The 18,360-nt window shown below is 41.6% G+C and overlaps 1 protein-coding gene across 1 annotated transcript in view; it reads left to right on the top strand.

Annotated features, from left to right (window-relative positions):
• Positions 1-7,484: 7,484 nt before the first annotated feature.
• Positions 7,485-18,360, top strand: part of LOC147635063 (monosaccharide-sensing protein 2-like) — a 36,119-nt gene continuing 25,243 nt past the window's right edge. Inside the window, exons 1-2 of the mRNA XM_086804339.1 lie at positions 7,485-8,104; positions 9,446-10,012. Of these exons, the coding sequence (XP_086660465.1) occupies positions 8,026-8,104; positions 9,446-10,012 (646 nt within the window). The 5' untranslated portion in view covers positions 7,485-8,025. The remainder of the gene's footprint in view (positions 8,105-9,445; positions 10,013-18,360) is intronic.

Below are 18,360 nucleotides of genomic sequence, written 5' to 3'. Positions count from 1 at the left end.
TAAGCTATATAAACAAAAATTGTGACTTTTTTTGGGAGAATGAGATTGTGTGTAGTAACTTCAATGAAATGAGCTACAAATTAACACCAAGTAGTTGCCATTATCATGGGGATAGGATTGGATCAATTTTTATATACTAGACTGTTGTGGATTTACTATGGACATTATGTTAAGAGCAAGGCATAATAGATATAGAGGGAGCCTTGCTTGCAATCGTGGCTTTAGTGCTATTGTGGAGGGTTGATGTTGTGAGAAGGCAAAAGATAGGTCGTCACAGTCAAATCGATGAAGCTTCCACACAAATAGAGGGAGAAAATGAGACTAGGTGTAGCACACAGAGAGAGAGAGAGAGAGAGCACAAAAGGTCTACGTATTAAGTACCCGTCAATCCTTTCACTAGCTAGTCTTTTATTTATTTCATGTTGTCTTAACATCGTTTACTTATGGATCACATGTAGCAGTTTTTTGGTCTCATTGACCCTTTGCCCCTCTCTTCAAAAAGGGGTTTGGAGGTTTGGACCCTTATCTAGGATCATGGATTACCCAGAACAACGGTGCCTAGGCCTCTTCCTCCTAGAGATTCATCGCTATAGAGACCCCAGACTCACTGATTAGGGAGTCGAGACCCCATGGGAGACACCCACCCCAGCCCCAGGCGACCGTCACTCAGTTCTTCCTAACCATAAGAGAATGCCCCACCAGCTATGAACATACCGGCAGCCTCATCAAGCCACACATTCTTGAGTGCATGACCCCCCGCTAGACCCCACTTTGGCATGACTCTAAACCGGGCCACGGCATTACAGCGAGCTTGACACCCCAAACTCCCTAGACCTCGCTAGTAACACAAACATTAGCCCCAACTTAAGGAGGTCTTGGAGAGGCACAAAGCCACCTTCTCATGCCCAGCGGATCTACAGAGCCTTCTACAAGCTAACACCATGCTCGATATCCTTGATGGCTCCCTCTCCATAATGGGGGGTTAGCTCCATAGGTTGTATGATAATGGTCCCACTTTGTATCATATGGCTCGGATTTGACATTCTCGGCTACTCTAGTCTTTGTTTTCTTTGGTATCGTGATGAGATTACATGGACACTATTGTACAACTTTTGGTCTCATAGACCCACTGGGTCTTTTGAAAACGTTTAATATAACTCTCTCTCTCTCTCTCTCTCTCTCTCTCTCTCTCTCTCTCTCTCTCTCTCTCTCTCTGAGCATGTCTAGGTGATTCCCTCTAGTCCCTTGCACCCTAAGATATGTTTTCAGGCTTGTAAAGTGCCATTATAAGCTCAAACTGACTCAATGTCTAGCTCTTGTTCATCTTTTCCCTTCTTCATTATCACAAGACACCAAGCCATAAGAACTATCGGGGTAGCAACCTAATTTCCTCCGATGCAAGCTTTCTTTTCCTTCTTTCACAGTACATGTAAGAAGCTTCACTTTGCTTCACACCTACAAAATTATTCATGTGTGCAAGCATTTGCTGCTTTCGATGTAGGAAACTAATGGTGGGCAGAGGATCTATTTTTTAAGAAGTTAAGAAAACTTCAAACAAAAACAATTGTGCATCCCTATCTAAAGAATAATATGTACAACATAAAACATGATAACATGACTTTAAATTAACCTTACAATCATTAATTGTCACCATTATAGAACCTCTTTAAAAAGAATGTCCATGTGGTGTTTAAAAATAAAATTGAATTAAGCCTCCACATTAAAATAACCATGAAGGATAACCATGAAGGGTCACACCTTATGAACACCAACTTTAGAGTTCCTTGAGTCACTTTCCTAGAATCTGGGGACGATCTTCAAATTTCAAATGTTCTACTTGTAGGAGCCCATGAAAGTAAGGTAAATCCATGACAGTAGTAAGTCCAACTTGTAGGAGCCCATGAAAGCAGTAAGTCCCTCATTAGAGATTCCAAGGCATTTGGATAATTTCAATTGTAAGGCACCTATGAGATTCATGCCATTCTAAGCCCTTGACATTAAATCAACTCACGGGTTTCAAGATAACGCATGACACAATGCTTCCATACCATGGTTGTTGAAGGCATAAACCCTATCGAAAACCCAAGCCTTGAGCAAAGAGAACCCTTCCACTGATGCTAGAATTCTTGCAAGTGAAAAGCATAGCATAAATGGGTATCATCCTTGTGCAAATAATAGTTAAGCTCACTGATGGAGTCACAATAAAGCCCATGGGCCTATTGCAAAATCTAAGAATTACAAATTTTCCTTCAAGAGCTCACATAACTTGTAAACTCTCATTCGTCAATTGTGGGGAGTAGTTACACCAACAATGAGAAATCTACATGGCACCTTAATGAGAGGTATTTAAGCCCAATGTTTCTCATTATGAGGTTAATAAGGTCCAGGTCTTTAATATCCATGCACATTTTGAGATGTAAGCTTGTTAACAACCTGCATTTCGGCAAGACGCACTCTAATCCTTGATTAGGGGACTGATAAGACAATTGACAAGCCTTAATTCTTAAAGCATCTTGTAGTTGATCTCTTACATGTGTGCCATCCATCAAGTGCCAAAAGCCCATAAATCTTCATGTATTTGTGATTTACATCCACTTGGAATTAAGGCAATTGATGAGCCTTAACTCTTGAAGCATCTTGTAGTTGATCTCTTACATGTGTGCCATCCATCAAGTGCCAAAAGCATAAATCTTCATGTATTTGTGATTTACATCAACTTGGAACTGTAAATTCTAAAGGCGGTTCCAAGTGTGGCAAGTCACTCTTGTTGATGCCCTTACATCATCAACATGATCCTCTATTCTCTCAAGGTACTCGAGAAAGTAGATCCATTTAGCACAATGTGATATGTGTGCAAAGGTTGAGGTGTAGCAAGGAGAGGTTCTTGCAGCCCCCATGATAGGTGAGAAGAGGCCACAATTATACTCGGTCTAAAATTCAGCTTGAGTGCTTGGAGCCCTTTACAAGAATCCAAGTTTCTAACACCCATATCAATGATGAAAGTGAAAAACCTTAGCCCTAGTTCTTTAGTGAAAAACCTTAATACAAGGCCAAAGTGTGGTGAGGATCTTAACCCCATTATCATGTGAGTGCTTTGCCAAACTTTGCCATTTATCCATCATAGTCTACTTTGATATATCAGAGAGGTGGGGGAACCTTGTGTAGAAAGATGAAAGGGAAAAATCAACAAGGTGTAGGCCAAACCTTACCTTGATGGCATGCACGTGCTTCTCCTCTAGCTCATAAAACCTTTTTGCTCACCATAAATAGATATGGCATTGAATTTCGATGTGTTGCGGGAGAAGATGAGCCATCACAAATCTTATCCATGTCCCTTGCATATTTAAACCCTCCATTTCCTTGGCACTTGTGACTATGTCAATGTTGCTTGTGCATATAAATAAAGCCACAATCTTGATCAAATCATAAATTTTGATTCATTTCCATGGAAATAGGGAAGCAATGCACATAGAAACCCAATCCAACGAAGGATAAACTCAAGTTTTTGTAGCATGTACAGGAAAACAAAGCATTGCGAGCTTTCTATTGACAATACAACAAAAAGAACCCAATTACAAACACTAGTTCTTTACAGCTTCTATTATTGTGAGCTATGGGACACCACATTTGAAACAAGAATGAGCTAGAGTAACAACAAATGGCTGTATAAGAAGGTTTTCTCTCGTTATTTAAATAATAAAGGTCCTCTTTGAGCTTTATGTATAGATGATAGAGGTGGAAGATGGCGATGATTGCATAGTGCACCATTGTAGTTGTTAGCATTAACAACAACTAAAATTGTCCACATTTTCATGTGAGAAAAATTGAGAGAGCATCTCACTATGTCTCGTGTAAGGCAAGAAGAGTCTAGCGTTCACAAAAAAACAAGGTTTAATGAAAGGTGCATGGCAAATTTTATGAATTGGCATTAAAAAACAAAAAGAGAAGGTTTTCATGATTTGCAAATTATAGGGGCACACAATTTCTGGGCCAAAGAAACAAAACAAAAATTTTTCTCATCTAATATTGGAAGGGTGTAGAAGGTTCTTGAATATATTTATAATATTTGTATTTTTTTAATACTAGGATCTAAAACTTAAGTATAAGGGATGCCTTTTTATCCTTTCCTAAACCAAGGCTCTCAATTTTATCCTCACCTAAACCAAAGGCTCACATTTTTATCCTCTCGTAAACCCATATAAAATGAAATCTTTCACCCTTTATTTATAACACATATTTTTCAAATATTTTCCTTTACATATGGCTATACTATTTTTTCTCTTTTTTTCAAGTTATTCTTTATTTATTTCTTACAATTATTTCTAGACTCCTCTATCTACATTTAAAGGTATATATTTATAATCTACACCTATATTTTTGCATTTAAAGGTATATATTTATAAACACTTCTACTCCTATATTTACATTTGTTGAAGGCATATAACTATAAACAGTTCTACTCTCGTATAATTTGACATTTAAAGGTCCACATGAAATTTTATCCAAAAAAAGAAGCAAAATTTGACCTTCATTTTAGTTAGCTCCCATTCTTAATGTTGTTCTATGCAATCAAGATAACAATTGGAGAATTGCATTAACGTGTAGTTCCTACTCATGACATGTATGTTCTAATATGTGTGTTGTAATGGATGGATGTAGATTAGTGATTCTCTCTTAAAGTTTGTGCTATACATCATAATTTTGGATTATTTGTAATATGGGCACCAAAGGGTTTTTTATATTAATCCTTAATATGGGCACCAAATGGTTTTTTACATTAATTAATTAAAGAGGGAGAAGGAACCTTAATATGAATGATGCGATAGATAGAAAAGGTTAAAAATGTTAGGAGTTTTTTTTTATTTTTGGGTTTTGATATGTGGCGCTTCCGGAGGAATCTTAACCACAGAGAGAGAGAGATTTGCCTTGTCTACGAGAGGGAGAGAGATGTGAATATGCGACGGTCTTTTTTTTAAAAAATCGCTTTGGCTGTGAATCTACGAAGCAAACGAATATGCGATGGTTTTTTGAAAGCTTGGCGTTTGCTATGAATCTATGAATTTTTTAATCAATTGAGAGTTTAACTTTTGATAATTGAATAACCAAGGTTTAAAACCTTAGAACATTCATTAATTAATCAAGCTTGTTAGAGCTCGATTAATTACTTAACGTAAGTAGTCTGAATATACATTACCTTACCATTCTTACCTTGACCTTATCATTAAGGCTAGCCTTTTTTTCTTGGAGAATTCGTTGTTCTCATACTTCATAGCCTCACCCCATGACTCTCCCTTCATTTTTCGACCCCATGACTCTCCCTTCATTTTTTGTAAAGTGTGTACCTCACTTTGAAGGGTGCCCCCTAACCTTTGAGAAATTCAAGCCTAATGAGTTAGAGCACATACCCCCCCCCCCTAGCTTCTTATTAGATTTTGTCTCACAAGCATAAAAGTTCTCAATACACAAGCTAGTACACGTCTTGGATTTGTAGCTTTGCTATGTTCAATGATTGCTTCCGAAAGAGAAGAAACCTCTCTACAATAAAATATAGTCATATAAGTTCGTTATTAAGTATTATCATCATTTATGCCTTTTTATTTGGTACAAATGTATAGTTATTTTAGTACCTTGATAGTGATGAGAAGCTATGCCTTTCCTCCTTATTTCATCACTAGGATGCATAGATCTTATAAGGAGATTTGAGTTACCTATCTTTTACACAAGGACAAAAAGTTCAACTAGTTCAAGATAGTCTCATGTGCTTTCAGTTACAACCTTTTAATGTTCTAGGTGCTTTGCATATAGGTCTACCTCATAGTTGAAAGTGAGTGCTTACTAAGTTAAGCATACATATTGAGTGGGAAATATGAACATGTGACTAAAACTTGTGGGTCTATACCAATTAGTTAAGTGAGCATGTCTCTTTGAATGTAATAGGCATATGAGTTGTATTTTTTGCCAATAATATGCATCATGGCTTCAACATGAGGCTTGCTTTTAGATCCTTTTTTTTTGTTAAGTGAGTATGTCACTTCATCGTGTATGATATTTGATGATGAGACACATTTGCACCTAAGTATGACATCGTTATGAGGCTTGCTTTTTGAAAATTGATGGCCACAAATCTTGTTTCAAGGTCACTTTCACACAAAAAACATGGGAGATAACTTCAAACTTTGATCACCAAGTGTATGTATTGTAAAGCAACAAAAAATTGGTACGTGTATCTCGAGAAAGCATTAGTAGTGAGACTTCTTCTTTGAGGATGAGTCATCATGCTCAAAACATGCTTAGTTAGTGGCTCCTTTAACATAATCGATAGTTGGAATATATTTTATCATAACTTATCCTTAGAAAGGGCCCACAACTAGGAGATGTGTTTGGTGTAGGGGGGACAAGCAACACCTTAATAGCTACCTTGCTCCCATAGTTTCTTTTTGATTTATCATAACTTATCCTTAGAAAGGGCCCACAACTAGGAGATGTGTTTGGTGTAGGGGGGACAAGCAACACCTTAATAGCTACCTTGCTCCCATAGTTTCTTTTTGATTTAATGGGAGTGGGCATAATTTGGATCGTGAGTATGTTCATTTTGTTTCCTTTTCTTATTGGGTATGAATCATGATCACTTTTGGCAAAAGCAAAAAGCAAAAGTGCACTCATTATAGCCTTGGACAAAAATCTACCACACATGCACACTCCGACACTCATGACTTGGTCGAGGTTCCCTCTATATCTCTCGCTTTCTCATTTTTTATCTACCCCTTATGCTATATGCTTGTTTATGATTAACATTAAGCTGTTTGACTATGTCTTAGTACTAAGTAGCACAAGCTAGTTAAAGGGTTATCCCACAGCATAGACAAGTCCCTTGACCTAGTAAACTTTTCAATGCAAGTTGCAACCATACTGAATGTGTGTAGAGGTGTCACTTTCCATGAGATTGTGCTGATGTCATGTTGATTGATATGGCAAGCTATAGAGAATTAGAGAAAAGACTCAATTGTGCAAATTTTGGCATAGTTAGGGATTGTTAGCCAATTAACATTAAATGCCAAAATGACCCAATTAACTCTAGCATAGGAAAAGGATATTACTCACAAAAGAATCGGCCTTTATCATGGTTCAAATGGAGAAAAACCGATTGTAATTTTGCCTAGCTTTGAATTTAAAGAGTAAATTTTTTGAAATTTTAGTTGTATAACCGACTAACCTATGCATTTTTTCAATAAAAATCGATTGGGTTTGAAGGTCATCCTTTTTTTTTCCGTCAAAAAAAAAAAGTTAAGTTTATTTTTGAGAGTGTAACTACTCAACTCTCTCCATTCACCACCTCTCTATTGGAAAGGTTACTCTCTCTCTCTCTTTTTTTTTTGTTGTGTGCGGTGAGATTCTTCTCTCGGGGAAAGTTGCATGCAAAAAAAAATAAAAATCAGTTGAGTTAGAAGGTCATCCTTTTTTTAAACTGGTTACGAAAAAAGTTTACTGTTCCTCCTCTTTGTCTCTCTCTTTGTGCAGCAAACCTTTCCCTCTTGGGAAGGTTATATTGTTCTTTTCTCTCACTAAGCAAATGTCATCTCTCGGATTATCTCCTATTTCTTTCTCTCTCTCTCTTCCCTTCAAGCCATGCTTAGCCGGCCTCAGAAGTGGGCTCCTCTCAAAAGCAAAATCACTGTCGTGCTTGGGAGTTGCATACACAGACCCAGATAAGCTCTACTTGTGAGGATCTCTTCTAGGTCCAGCCTGCCAATGAATTATTTGCAGTCATCTTACCGCAATGGTTGACCCTTCTCACTTCAAAAGCACCCACCATCCCCTCTTGATTCTTGCTGTATGTCCGATCTCATCGTTCTATGTGAAGCAAGAGCACATTCTCTTATCCTTTTCTCCTTAGCCCATCGCTACTTTCAGCTCCTAAATTTCAATTGTACAAAACCTCATTCTAACTCATTGCCCAGGTAGGGTTGTTTCTTCTCCTCACAGAGTAGGTGAAGGCCCTCTGCGTAGTTAAATAAACCTGCAAGGATGAGAGCCACCAAGATTGTAGCTGGTGCAGCTGCAGTGGGCAATCTGCTCAATGGATGGGACAGTGCAACACTTGCAGGTGAAATCCCTCTCTCTCCCTCTTAATCATTTTGCATTGATTTTATCTGCTTTTGGACTATAGAAATCTCTAACATGCTTTTTTTGGTTGTTGCTGCTTTTTCTAAGATTGTGCTTGCATTGTTGCCAGAATAGAGATTTGGATTTTTTAGTCACTGTGATAGAGGCTTCCTTAGGCTTGTGAAGCTAATGATCTTTCAATGTCTTAATTCTGGATCTGCACTCTGGTCGTTCAAGTTAAGTATCTGTGTGTCAGAGGCAGACTTCAACTCTGATTACAGAGAATGTCAGAAGATCAACAGATGATAAACAAGAGACTACACGGCCAGGCAAATTCAGGCAGACTTCATCTCTGATTACAGAGGATGTCAGAAGATCAACAGATGCCAACAAGAGACTAGACTGCGGGCCATATTCAGCAGGATGTTAAGTGCATAGAAGGGGGTGGCCTATATGTGTGGGGCCCCATGCCCACAGCCGTGCCCTCCCAGTTGAAGATTGGTGCGCCCAGGGGAGTAACACATGGAAATGGAGGCATGCGTGGGATAAACTTGGCGGACCCCTACCTAGCTCCAACCCGTGCATTTGCCCTATCAACTACGTATTTGCTGTTCTAATTCTTTCTATTTGCTACTTCCCTTAGTGCTAGGCTTCATTATGGCCGAGTTTGCACTGCATCTCCAGAGGTTTGATATAAACTCAGTACGAAGGGCTTTGTGTGAATATATGCTCGTGTGTGTGTGTGTGTGTGTGTGGAGTGCGCGTGTGAGAGCATATCTTGATACAGTGTTCTACACCCACTATTGGGCACTGATGACGTTAGTGGGGATGTTGTAGTATCTAGTCTAGTAGTATCTAGTCCATACTATGCATAATGGAGTTGATAGTTATATAGTCTTGTGGGTTGACTACCATGAGTATATAACATGCACGTTCCTAAAAGGTGAATTTGGGTATGTTCTTGGATTCATCTAGGTATATATATATATGGCTTCAGATCTGAGTTCAGTTGTCCAGTAAAAGGAACCCTCTACCCCCTCATTTGAGCATCCAGAAGCCTCCAGCCCTTAGCCCTCAGCCCTTTGGGAAGCAGCAGAAGACAACTGCATATTATGTCCAGAAAGTGGAGAAGATGTTCAGGGCACAAATGTGCTTGCAGTTTTTTTTTGGGGGGAGAGCTGGGGTGGGTTGGGAGCAAGTGACTTTGCTATTTCTTCTAGTTTAAGCTGTCTATGCTTTCCTTGTGCGCAACTAAAAGTATGGTTATTCATGTAATATACAGCATGGCTGTACGCCTAGGAGTGTCTACTGATGACCTTATGCATGGTTTTCACATCTGCAGGTGCTTTGCTCTACATAGATCCTGAGTTCAATTTGGACGTACAGCCAGTTCTCGAAGGTTCCGTTGCAGCTGCATCACTTGTAGGTGCTGCCCTTAGTACTACATTTGCAGGGTCAGGAGCAGATTGGCTTGGCCGACGCAAGATGCTATGCATCTCTGCAACACTTTACTGCATTGGTGCTTTACTTATGTTGTGGTCACCGAATGTATACATGCTCTTGGTGGCCCGCTTGGTAGATGGTGTTGGTGTCGGTCTAGCCGTGACAGTGGCTCCTCTGTACATCTCGGAAGTGTCTCCAGCAGAAATACGTGGAGAGTTGAATACACTACCGCAACTGTTAGGTACATCAGGGATGTTTCTGGCATATTGTATGGTTTTTGGCCTCTCTCTTACAAGCAGTCCTAGTTGGAGGATGATGCTAGGGTTCATACTCATCCCTTCTTTCATCTACCTGGCTCTTGGGCTCTTTTTCTTGCCCGAGTCTCCAAGGTGGCTTGTTAGCAAGGGTAAGACAAAAGAAGCTAGGCAAGTCCTACAATGGCTTCGCAATAAGGAAGATGTATCAGGTATTTGCTTCATTACTGCTTGTTTCTCTCTCTTTTTTTTTTTGGGTGGGGAATGTTTAGTGCATGAAAAGACTTGGGGCTGTAATATTATTTTGATCAAGCATGTCATGCATTATCATCCATGGCTAGTCTAATTGGACAAAAAGGTTGTCCACATGTCTTGACCATGGGCGCTTGGCTGCCCGCTGTTTAGCTACCCAAATGCTATCCATCTTGTCCACACACGACCCCGGAACTTGTCCTTTAAGCGGTTGCAATAGAAATGTATGTCCATTTGCCACCCTACCTGAGCATGCACATGACATCCTCTTCTGCTAAAACTCAAGAGCAGTGGGTGTAACATGACTACTATGCTGAATTTGATTAGATTGATGTAACATGCAGTGGAATTATGGGTAATGAAGGATCCTGTCACACAAAGTCTCACACCGCCTTCTTTATCTTGAGTTTCGCGAGTCTTTAGCAATCTACTTTATCACTTCAAACTTTAAGAGATGAGAGAGAGAGAGAGAGAGAGAGAGAGAGAGAGATCTGTACACCTTATTGGGTCCCAAATTACCCACTGAAGGGTCCCTCCTATTGCTATAGTATTTGCTTTATTATCTTTGAAGAAATGAATGAAGGACTTACTTAGGACTGTAGATAAGTCAAACGCAAGACCTTTGATATGAAAAGATGCAGGGAGGAAGAGAGCTTGAGCTCTTGCAAGCACACACACACACTCACAAAACCCTAATAGAGAACACACAAGGTGGGAGGCTGAAAATCTTCTTCTTCTCTACTCAACACTCAACACACCATATACTAGAATAAGAGTACACACCATATACTAGAATAAGAGTACACACAATATAAAAGGTACTCAACCAAATACATGTTGGGTTTTATGCTGTGTATGCACCCAGAGGAGTGCTAGTGATCATCAGTAGGTTACTGGGGCACTTTTTACTTCAGTTAGTGGAGGTTTTTTCCCCCAGTTTAGTTCATTTTCACTTATATGCAGTTTATAAGTGTTTTGGTCCACCCGGCACATTTATGGCCGGTCATGTGAACACTTATCCTTTTAGGGGTCACTATCATGTGGCTTGTACTTCACTTTTCTATCATTGAATAGTACAGCAGTCGTGTTCACTCCCTCTGCTTGGTTTCCACGCCTATTTGCTTTCTGTAAACCCTAACCCTAACCCTGTCCTGTCTTCAATTGGTATCAGAGCCATTGAAGCTTAGCCTTTGCCCATTGCTGTACACATTTATCTTTATCAACTGCCCGTACATCTGACCCGTACATCATACGTACACTGCATGCGCTCAGCACTACCCGTACATCATACGCACACTGCCTGCGCCGACTTCAGCAGAGCATTGAAGCTCTGTGTTGCTGCTGCCCGTACAACGTGTACCTGAGCGCCACCTGTAGCGCCCGTGTACCTGAGCGCCACCTGTAGCACGCCGCCTACAACCTCAGCGTACTTGTACCAGCCACCAACAGCGCCGACAGTCAACTGTGCAGCCATACGCTTGTAAGTGCCGTCTGTCACCTGCCTGCGCCAGCTGTACAAGACAGCGCAGTACTGTACTGCACTTGTCAGCGCCTGTACCTACTGTGCCTAGTCGCCTTCGTACCTTGTGAGTACCTGTTCGCACTGTTCAATACAGTGCTCCGTACAGTACCAGCTGAGTACATCGCCGCCTGCAGCTGTGCGACGCCTTCAGTACTGTGGTCGCCTCAGTATCCATACTGTACTTGCCTGCTTACAGAGGACTGCTTTCGTACATTACCTGCACAGTACAACAGTCTACGAGTACAACAATCAACTCATATCTCAGCTGGTAAGCATTACAGGTTTTGAGTTTTGGGCATTCTTATTTTTCTCTGTGAAAAATATACAGGCACAACAGGCAGATTTTCTAGCAAGAAAAATATACAGGTTTTTTAGCACAGTTTGGGTGCAGCCAATTTGGGCATTTTTGGGGCATTTTGGCATTGTGTACGCCATTTGCTGCTCTACTCAGTCATTGGTGCATTAAGCTGCACATTCAGAGGATTGAGAGTGCAGGCAGATTTGGGTGAACTGTATTCAGTGGAGTACAGTTGTTATCAGGGTTTTTGCTATTGGGTTTTTTGGTAAACAGGTACAACATTGTGCGTAAAGCATAATGGCAAATCAACAGCAAAGTGATGTATTCACATATTTGTCTAAGGAAGACAAATTGGATGGCACGAACTACTCCTTGTGGAGTTTTATGCTGAAAAATGTGCTTGTGGCAAAAGGTCTTTGGGATTTTGTTAGTGGTGATGAACCACGTCCAGGTCCATTGGCTCCAGAGACTCCTCCCCAAGGGGGTGCTCGTGGACGAGGACAACAGGTACAGGCTCCAGGACAGCCATTGCCTGTTCAGAGAACAAATGCTCAAAAGACATGGGATGCCAGGGATGCACAAGCTTTGTCACTCATTGCATTGTCAGTTCAGAGGTCCATCATACCTCATATTCGTTCAGCTGGCTCTTCACAGAATGCATGGGTGACTTTGGAGCAGATGTATGCTGCTCGTAATGAGGCTAGGATCTCATTTTTGAAAAGAGAGCTGGAAAATCAGAAAATGAATGAAGGAGATGATATGTCTAGCCACTTAAACAAGCTGCAGGATTTGAGAGAGCAACTCATCAATGTGGATGAGATTATTCCTGAGACACAGCTTGTGTCCACCATCTTGCACTCTTTGCCAAGATCTTACTTGGCTTTCCATACCTCTTTGAACCTCAGCATGAGGAATGCTGTTGAACCCCTCAAGTATCAGGAACTTGTTGCTCTCTTACTACAAGAGGAGCAAATGAGGAAGAATATGAATATGAACACAAATGCTGAACAAGCATTTACTACAGGTCAAAAGGGGAAAGGGAAATCTCAGCCAAAGAGTGCAAATCAAAATTCAGGTGATGGTGGTTCTTCACAGGATACCAAGAAAGGTGATGGACAGCCCAAGAAGAAGGGCAAATGTCATTACTGTAAGAAGCCAGGTCACTACATCACGGAATGTAGGAAGAGGATTGCCAAAGAGAAGGCAAAGGAAGCTGGGATGTCTGTAATTGATGCTCCTAAAGCTCCTCCAGAGACTGCTTCTTTTGTTGAGGACAGGGATTACTGTTTTTTTACATGCAGCTATGATGCCTCTTGGTCTTCACAGGCACTCAGTTTGACAGAGCATGCATGTACTTGGTATTTTGATAGTGGTGCCTCAAAGCATATCACATCTCGCAGGGATTTGTTTAGTCATGTTGGCCCTGCCCCTGTTGGCAAAACTGTTCAGTGTGCCAACAATGCTTCATATCCAGTGTGTGGCATTGGGGAGATTCAGCTTACAGCCATTGATGGCTCCATTCTCCGCCTTACAGATGCCTTATATGTACCAGGGATAAAGAAGAATTTGTTGTCCATTTCTTCTTTAGCACATTGTGGAATGCAAGTCCACTTTGATGATGATAAATGCATGGTCAGAGACAAAGCAAATGCCTTGACCTTGATGCTTACTGGTACATTATGTCATGGACTTTATGAGTTGGATGCATTTCAGCCAGTGGATCAGTCTGCTTATCATGCATTCACTCTTACTCCAGCTATGGTTGATGCGGAGTTATGGCATGCTCGCATGGGGCATGTAAATTTTGGTAGTCTTATGCTTATGCAGCGACATAATATGTTTACAGATCTACCTGTCATGGAGAAGCCTCCAGATCACATTTGTGAAGGATGTATTTTGGGAAAAATGCACAGGTTTTCCTTCCCACGTGATCAGGCTCTAAGAGCAACTGCAAAGTTGCAACTTATACACAGTGATCTTTGTGGTCCCATGCAGACGAAGTCATTAGGTGGTTGCTTTTATTTTGCAACATTTATTGATGACTTCTCTCGTATATGCTGGGTCTATCCTTTGACACAGAAATCACAGGTATATGATGCATTTTTGGCCTTTGTAGCACTTGCTGAGACAGAGTCAGGATGCAAGGTGAAGACTCTCCGTTCTGACCGAGGGGGGGAATATATGTCACATGTACTGAATTCTTTTCTTGGGAGTAGAGGTATAAAACATCAGTATACTACTCCTTACACTCCACAGCAGAATGGGGTTGCAGAAAGGAAAAATCGGTCACTCATGGAGATGGCCAGATGTATGCTAAAGGCAAAAAGACTACCACATATCTTTTGGGTGGAAGCAGTAATGTGTGCTTGTCATATTTTGAATCGATGTCCCACAAAGGCATTGGTTTCTATTACTCCTTTTGAGGCTTGGCATGGCCGCAAGCCTTCTGTATCACATTTTCGTATCTTTGGGTGTCTCGCATATGCACACATACCCAAAGAGTTGAGGAGGAAGCTTGATGATAAAGCCACAAAATGCATTTTTGTTGGGTATAGCCGTGAGAGCAAGGGCTACAGGTTATATGACCCACTATCCAGGAAGATATTCATCAGTCGGGATGTGATTTTTGATGAAAAATCAGAATTATCCATGGCTGGTTATGAGGCAAATCAGGCTGAAAATGATGTGTTTGAAGGTCTACTACCCATGGAGTTTCATTCCACAGTTGGTGATCCAACTTATGAGGGTACTGGACAGCCAGCAAATGATGTAGGTGGTGCAGAAATTCAGCAGCCAAATCAGCCAGAAGCTGAACCAAATATGGGACAGCAGGCACCACAGGTCAGACATATACCTAGATGGTATTTGAGGACATTACAGGACAGCCATTTAGAAGGTCCTCTTGCTGGTCGTACTCGTAGGGAGACAAGGACCAATGAGCATGCACACATCATGGATTTGAATCTGGTTATGGCAGCCAGTTTACAGGATGATGATGAGCCTGATTCATTCATGGATGCACGAGATAATGTGCATTGGAACAAAGCCATGCAGGATGAGATTGATTCTATTAAAAAGAATCAAACATGGGATTTGGTTGATCTGCCCAAAGGCAAGAAAGCCATTGGTACTAAATGGGTCTACAAGTTGAAAAGACATGCAGATGGATCCATAAAGCCCGTCTAGTTGCAAAGGGCTATGCACAGAAGAAGGGCATTGATTATGAGGAGACATTTGCTCCTACATCCCGTATGTCGACACTTAGGTGTGTCATAGCATTGGCTGCACATCGTGGTTGGGTTGTTCACCAGTTGGACATAAAGACTGCATTCCTACATGGGGACCTCGAGGAGGAAGTTTATGTATTTCAGCCCATGGGATTTGCAGAACATGGTCATGAGGGGAAAGTATGCAGGCTGAAAAAGGCCTTGTATGGTTTGAAACAAGCTCCACGAGCTTGGTATGCAAAAATAGATGCTTTTCTACTCACTCAGGGATTTGTGAACAGTCCATCAGAGACCACTTTGTATGTGAAGAAAGAAGAGACAGATCTGCTGGTCATCAGTCTTTATGTGGATGATCTCTTGCTCATGGGATCAAATGATGACAAAATTGCAGCATTTAAAGAGATACTGCAACAGACATTTGACATGTCTGACTTGGGCCTTGTACATTACTATTTGGGCATACAGTTTGTGCAGGATCACAGAGGCATTGGGTTGTTGCAATCACGTTATGTTGCTAAACTTCTGGAGAAGTTTAAATTTCAGGATTGCAAGCCTATTAGTACTCCTATGGAGCCTGGGATGAAACTGTCACTACAAGATGACAGTGTTTCCTTTGATGCCACTACATATGCTCAGGCTGTTGGGTGCCTCATATACTTGTGTAATACAAGGCCAGATATTCAGTATGCAGTCTCTCAGTTGAGCAGGTTCATGCACAGCCCACGGTTGTCACATTGGCAAGCTGTGAAGCGTGTACCTCGTCTCTTGGTTTGCTTTATCCTGAGGGGGGTGACATGCAGTTACATGCTTACAGTGATTCAGATTGGGCTGGTGATTTTGATACCAGACATTCCACTAGTGGGAATTGTTTCTTCCTTGGCGCTTCATGCATTTCTTGGCTAAGCAAGAAACAGACCACAGTGGCCACTTCATCTTGTGAGGCAGAGTACAGAGCAGCCTACACTACTACTGTTGAGTGTGTTTGGCTGCGTCGTCTTATGACTGATATGGATATTTCAGTGGAGGAGCCTACACCTATCTATACTGATAGTCAGAGTGCCATTGCTGTGGCCAGGAATCCTGTGTTTCATGCTCGCACGAAACACATTGAGATTCACTATCATTTTGTTCGGGAGAGACTCCAGGCAGGAGATATCAGTCTGATCTACTGTCCTACAGATCAGAATGTGGCAGACATCTTCACCAAGGCATTACCACGTCCGAAATTTGAAGCATTCCGCAATGCTTTGAATTTGTTTCCTTTTGGTGGATGATGTACAGTGATCACATATCACTCCAGGGGGGTTTGTTGGGTTTTATGCTGTGTATGCACCCAGAGGAGTGCTAGTGATCATCAGTAGGTTACTGGGGCACTTTTTACTTCAGTTAGTGGAGGTTTTTTCCCCCAGTTTAGTTCATTTTCACTTATATGCAGTTTATAAGTGTTTTGGTCCACCCGGCACATTTATGGCCGGTCATGTGAACACTTATCCTTTTAGGGGTCACTATCATGTGGCTTGTACTTCACTTTTCTATCATTGAATAGTACAGCAGTCGTGTTCACTCCCTCTGCTTGGTTTCCACGCCTATTTGCTTTCTGTAAACCCTAACCCTAACCCTGTCCTGTCTTCAATACATACACGGGTTCTCTATAGTGTGAACCCGACTAAATGAGCTGGCGCTATAACTATGCCAGTCTCTAGAATGGCTGTCACACAGCCTGTCATCCCATTGGCCGCATATCTCTCATGATCTCACCAACCATGCCAGTGGTGTAAGTGTGGGGCCTATCCCCCAGGCGGGTCATCAGTGTCCACCGCCTCACTAGACGAGCTCGATATCTCAACACTCCCCCTCGAGCTCAACTCCATCTCATGTACACCAAGCGAAGCCCTGAATCTGCGAAGCTTCTCTGTACCCAATGCTTTGGTGAAGATGTCAGCTACCTGATCCTCTGTGCTGACATAAACAAGGTCAAGATCTCCCGCCAAGACCTTCTCTCTGACAAAGTGGTAGTGGATCTCTATGTGCTTCGTACGAGCATGAAAGACTGGGTTTGTGGCTAATTGTATACTGCTAATGTTGTCACAGAAAATGACAACTTGTCTATCCACTGATAGACCCAAATCTGCAGGTAGCTTTCTCAACCAAGCTACCTCACATGCTGCCATAGCAGCTCCTCTGTACTTGGCCTCTGTACTGGATAGAGCAACCGTAGGCTGCTTCTTGCTACTCCAAGTCACAGCAGCACTCCCCAAAGAAAACATGAATCCACTGGTAGATCTTCTATTTGAGATACTACCAGCCCAATCAGCATCTGTGTACCCATGTACACATATCTCTGTCCCAGTCTCATAGAATAGTCCACAATGCAAAGTAGACTTCACATACCTCAGTATGCGTCTCACTGCATCCAAATGCGGTTTCCGTGGAACGTGCATAAACTGACTCACCAACCCAACAGCATAGCTCAAATCTGGTCTGGTGATCGTCATGTAGATCAAACTTCCTACTATGCGCCTGTACATAGTAGGATCCTCCAAGATCTCTCCTGAATCTGCACTCAACTTGCCATTCTGATCCAATGGCACAAAAATAGGCTTACACCCTGTCATACCATACTTGGACAACATGTCCAAGCCATACTGTCTCTGCAGTAATCCAATACCATGTGGTGACCTAATCACCTCAATGCCCAAGAAATATCTGAGCTCCCTCAGATCCTTCATCTTGAACTTCTGTCTAAGCAAGATCTTTACATCAAAGATCTCTGCATCATGGTCCCCCGTAATGATCAAGTCATCTACATAGATGACAACAAGCACAACTCCTCTATCACCATGTCTCACATACAGCGAGAAATCTGCATTGGCTACATGAAAGCCAATAGTGACAAGATATTTAGAAATCTTGTCAGACCATGCTCTTGGTGCTTGCTTTAAGCCATACAAGGCTTTCTTCAATCTGCAAACATGCTCGGGGTGACCCACATCCTCATAACCAGGTGGCTGCAACATATACACCTCTTCTTGCAAATCCCCATGCAAGAATGCATTCTTTACATCCATCTGATGTAAAGACCATTGCTTTGACGCAGCCACTGCTATCACAACTCTCACCGTTGCCATCTTGGCAACTGGGCTGAAAGTTTCCTCATAATCAATCCCATATGTCTGCGCATATCCTTTGGCTACCAATCTAGCCTTGTACCTGTTTATGCTTCCATCACTGTTATGTTTTACTTTGTATACCCACTTGCAT

The sequence above is a fragment of the Cibotium barometz genome, chromosome 10 (assembly GCF_041138505.1).
Source record: "Cibotium barometz isolate CiBa-2024 chromosome 10, ASM4113850v1, whole genome shotgun sequence".
Taxonomy (NCBI): domain Eukaryota; kingdom Viridiplantae; phylum Streptophyta; class Polypodiopsida; order Cyatheales; family Cibotiaceae; genus Cibotium; species Cibotium barometz.
Note: the sequence above shows the minus strand (reverse complement) of the source record. Positions and strands in the feature narration are given on the sequence as shown.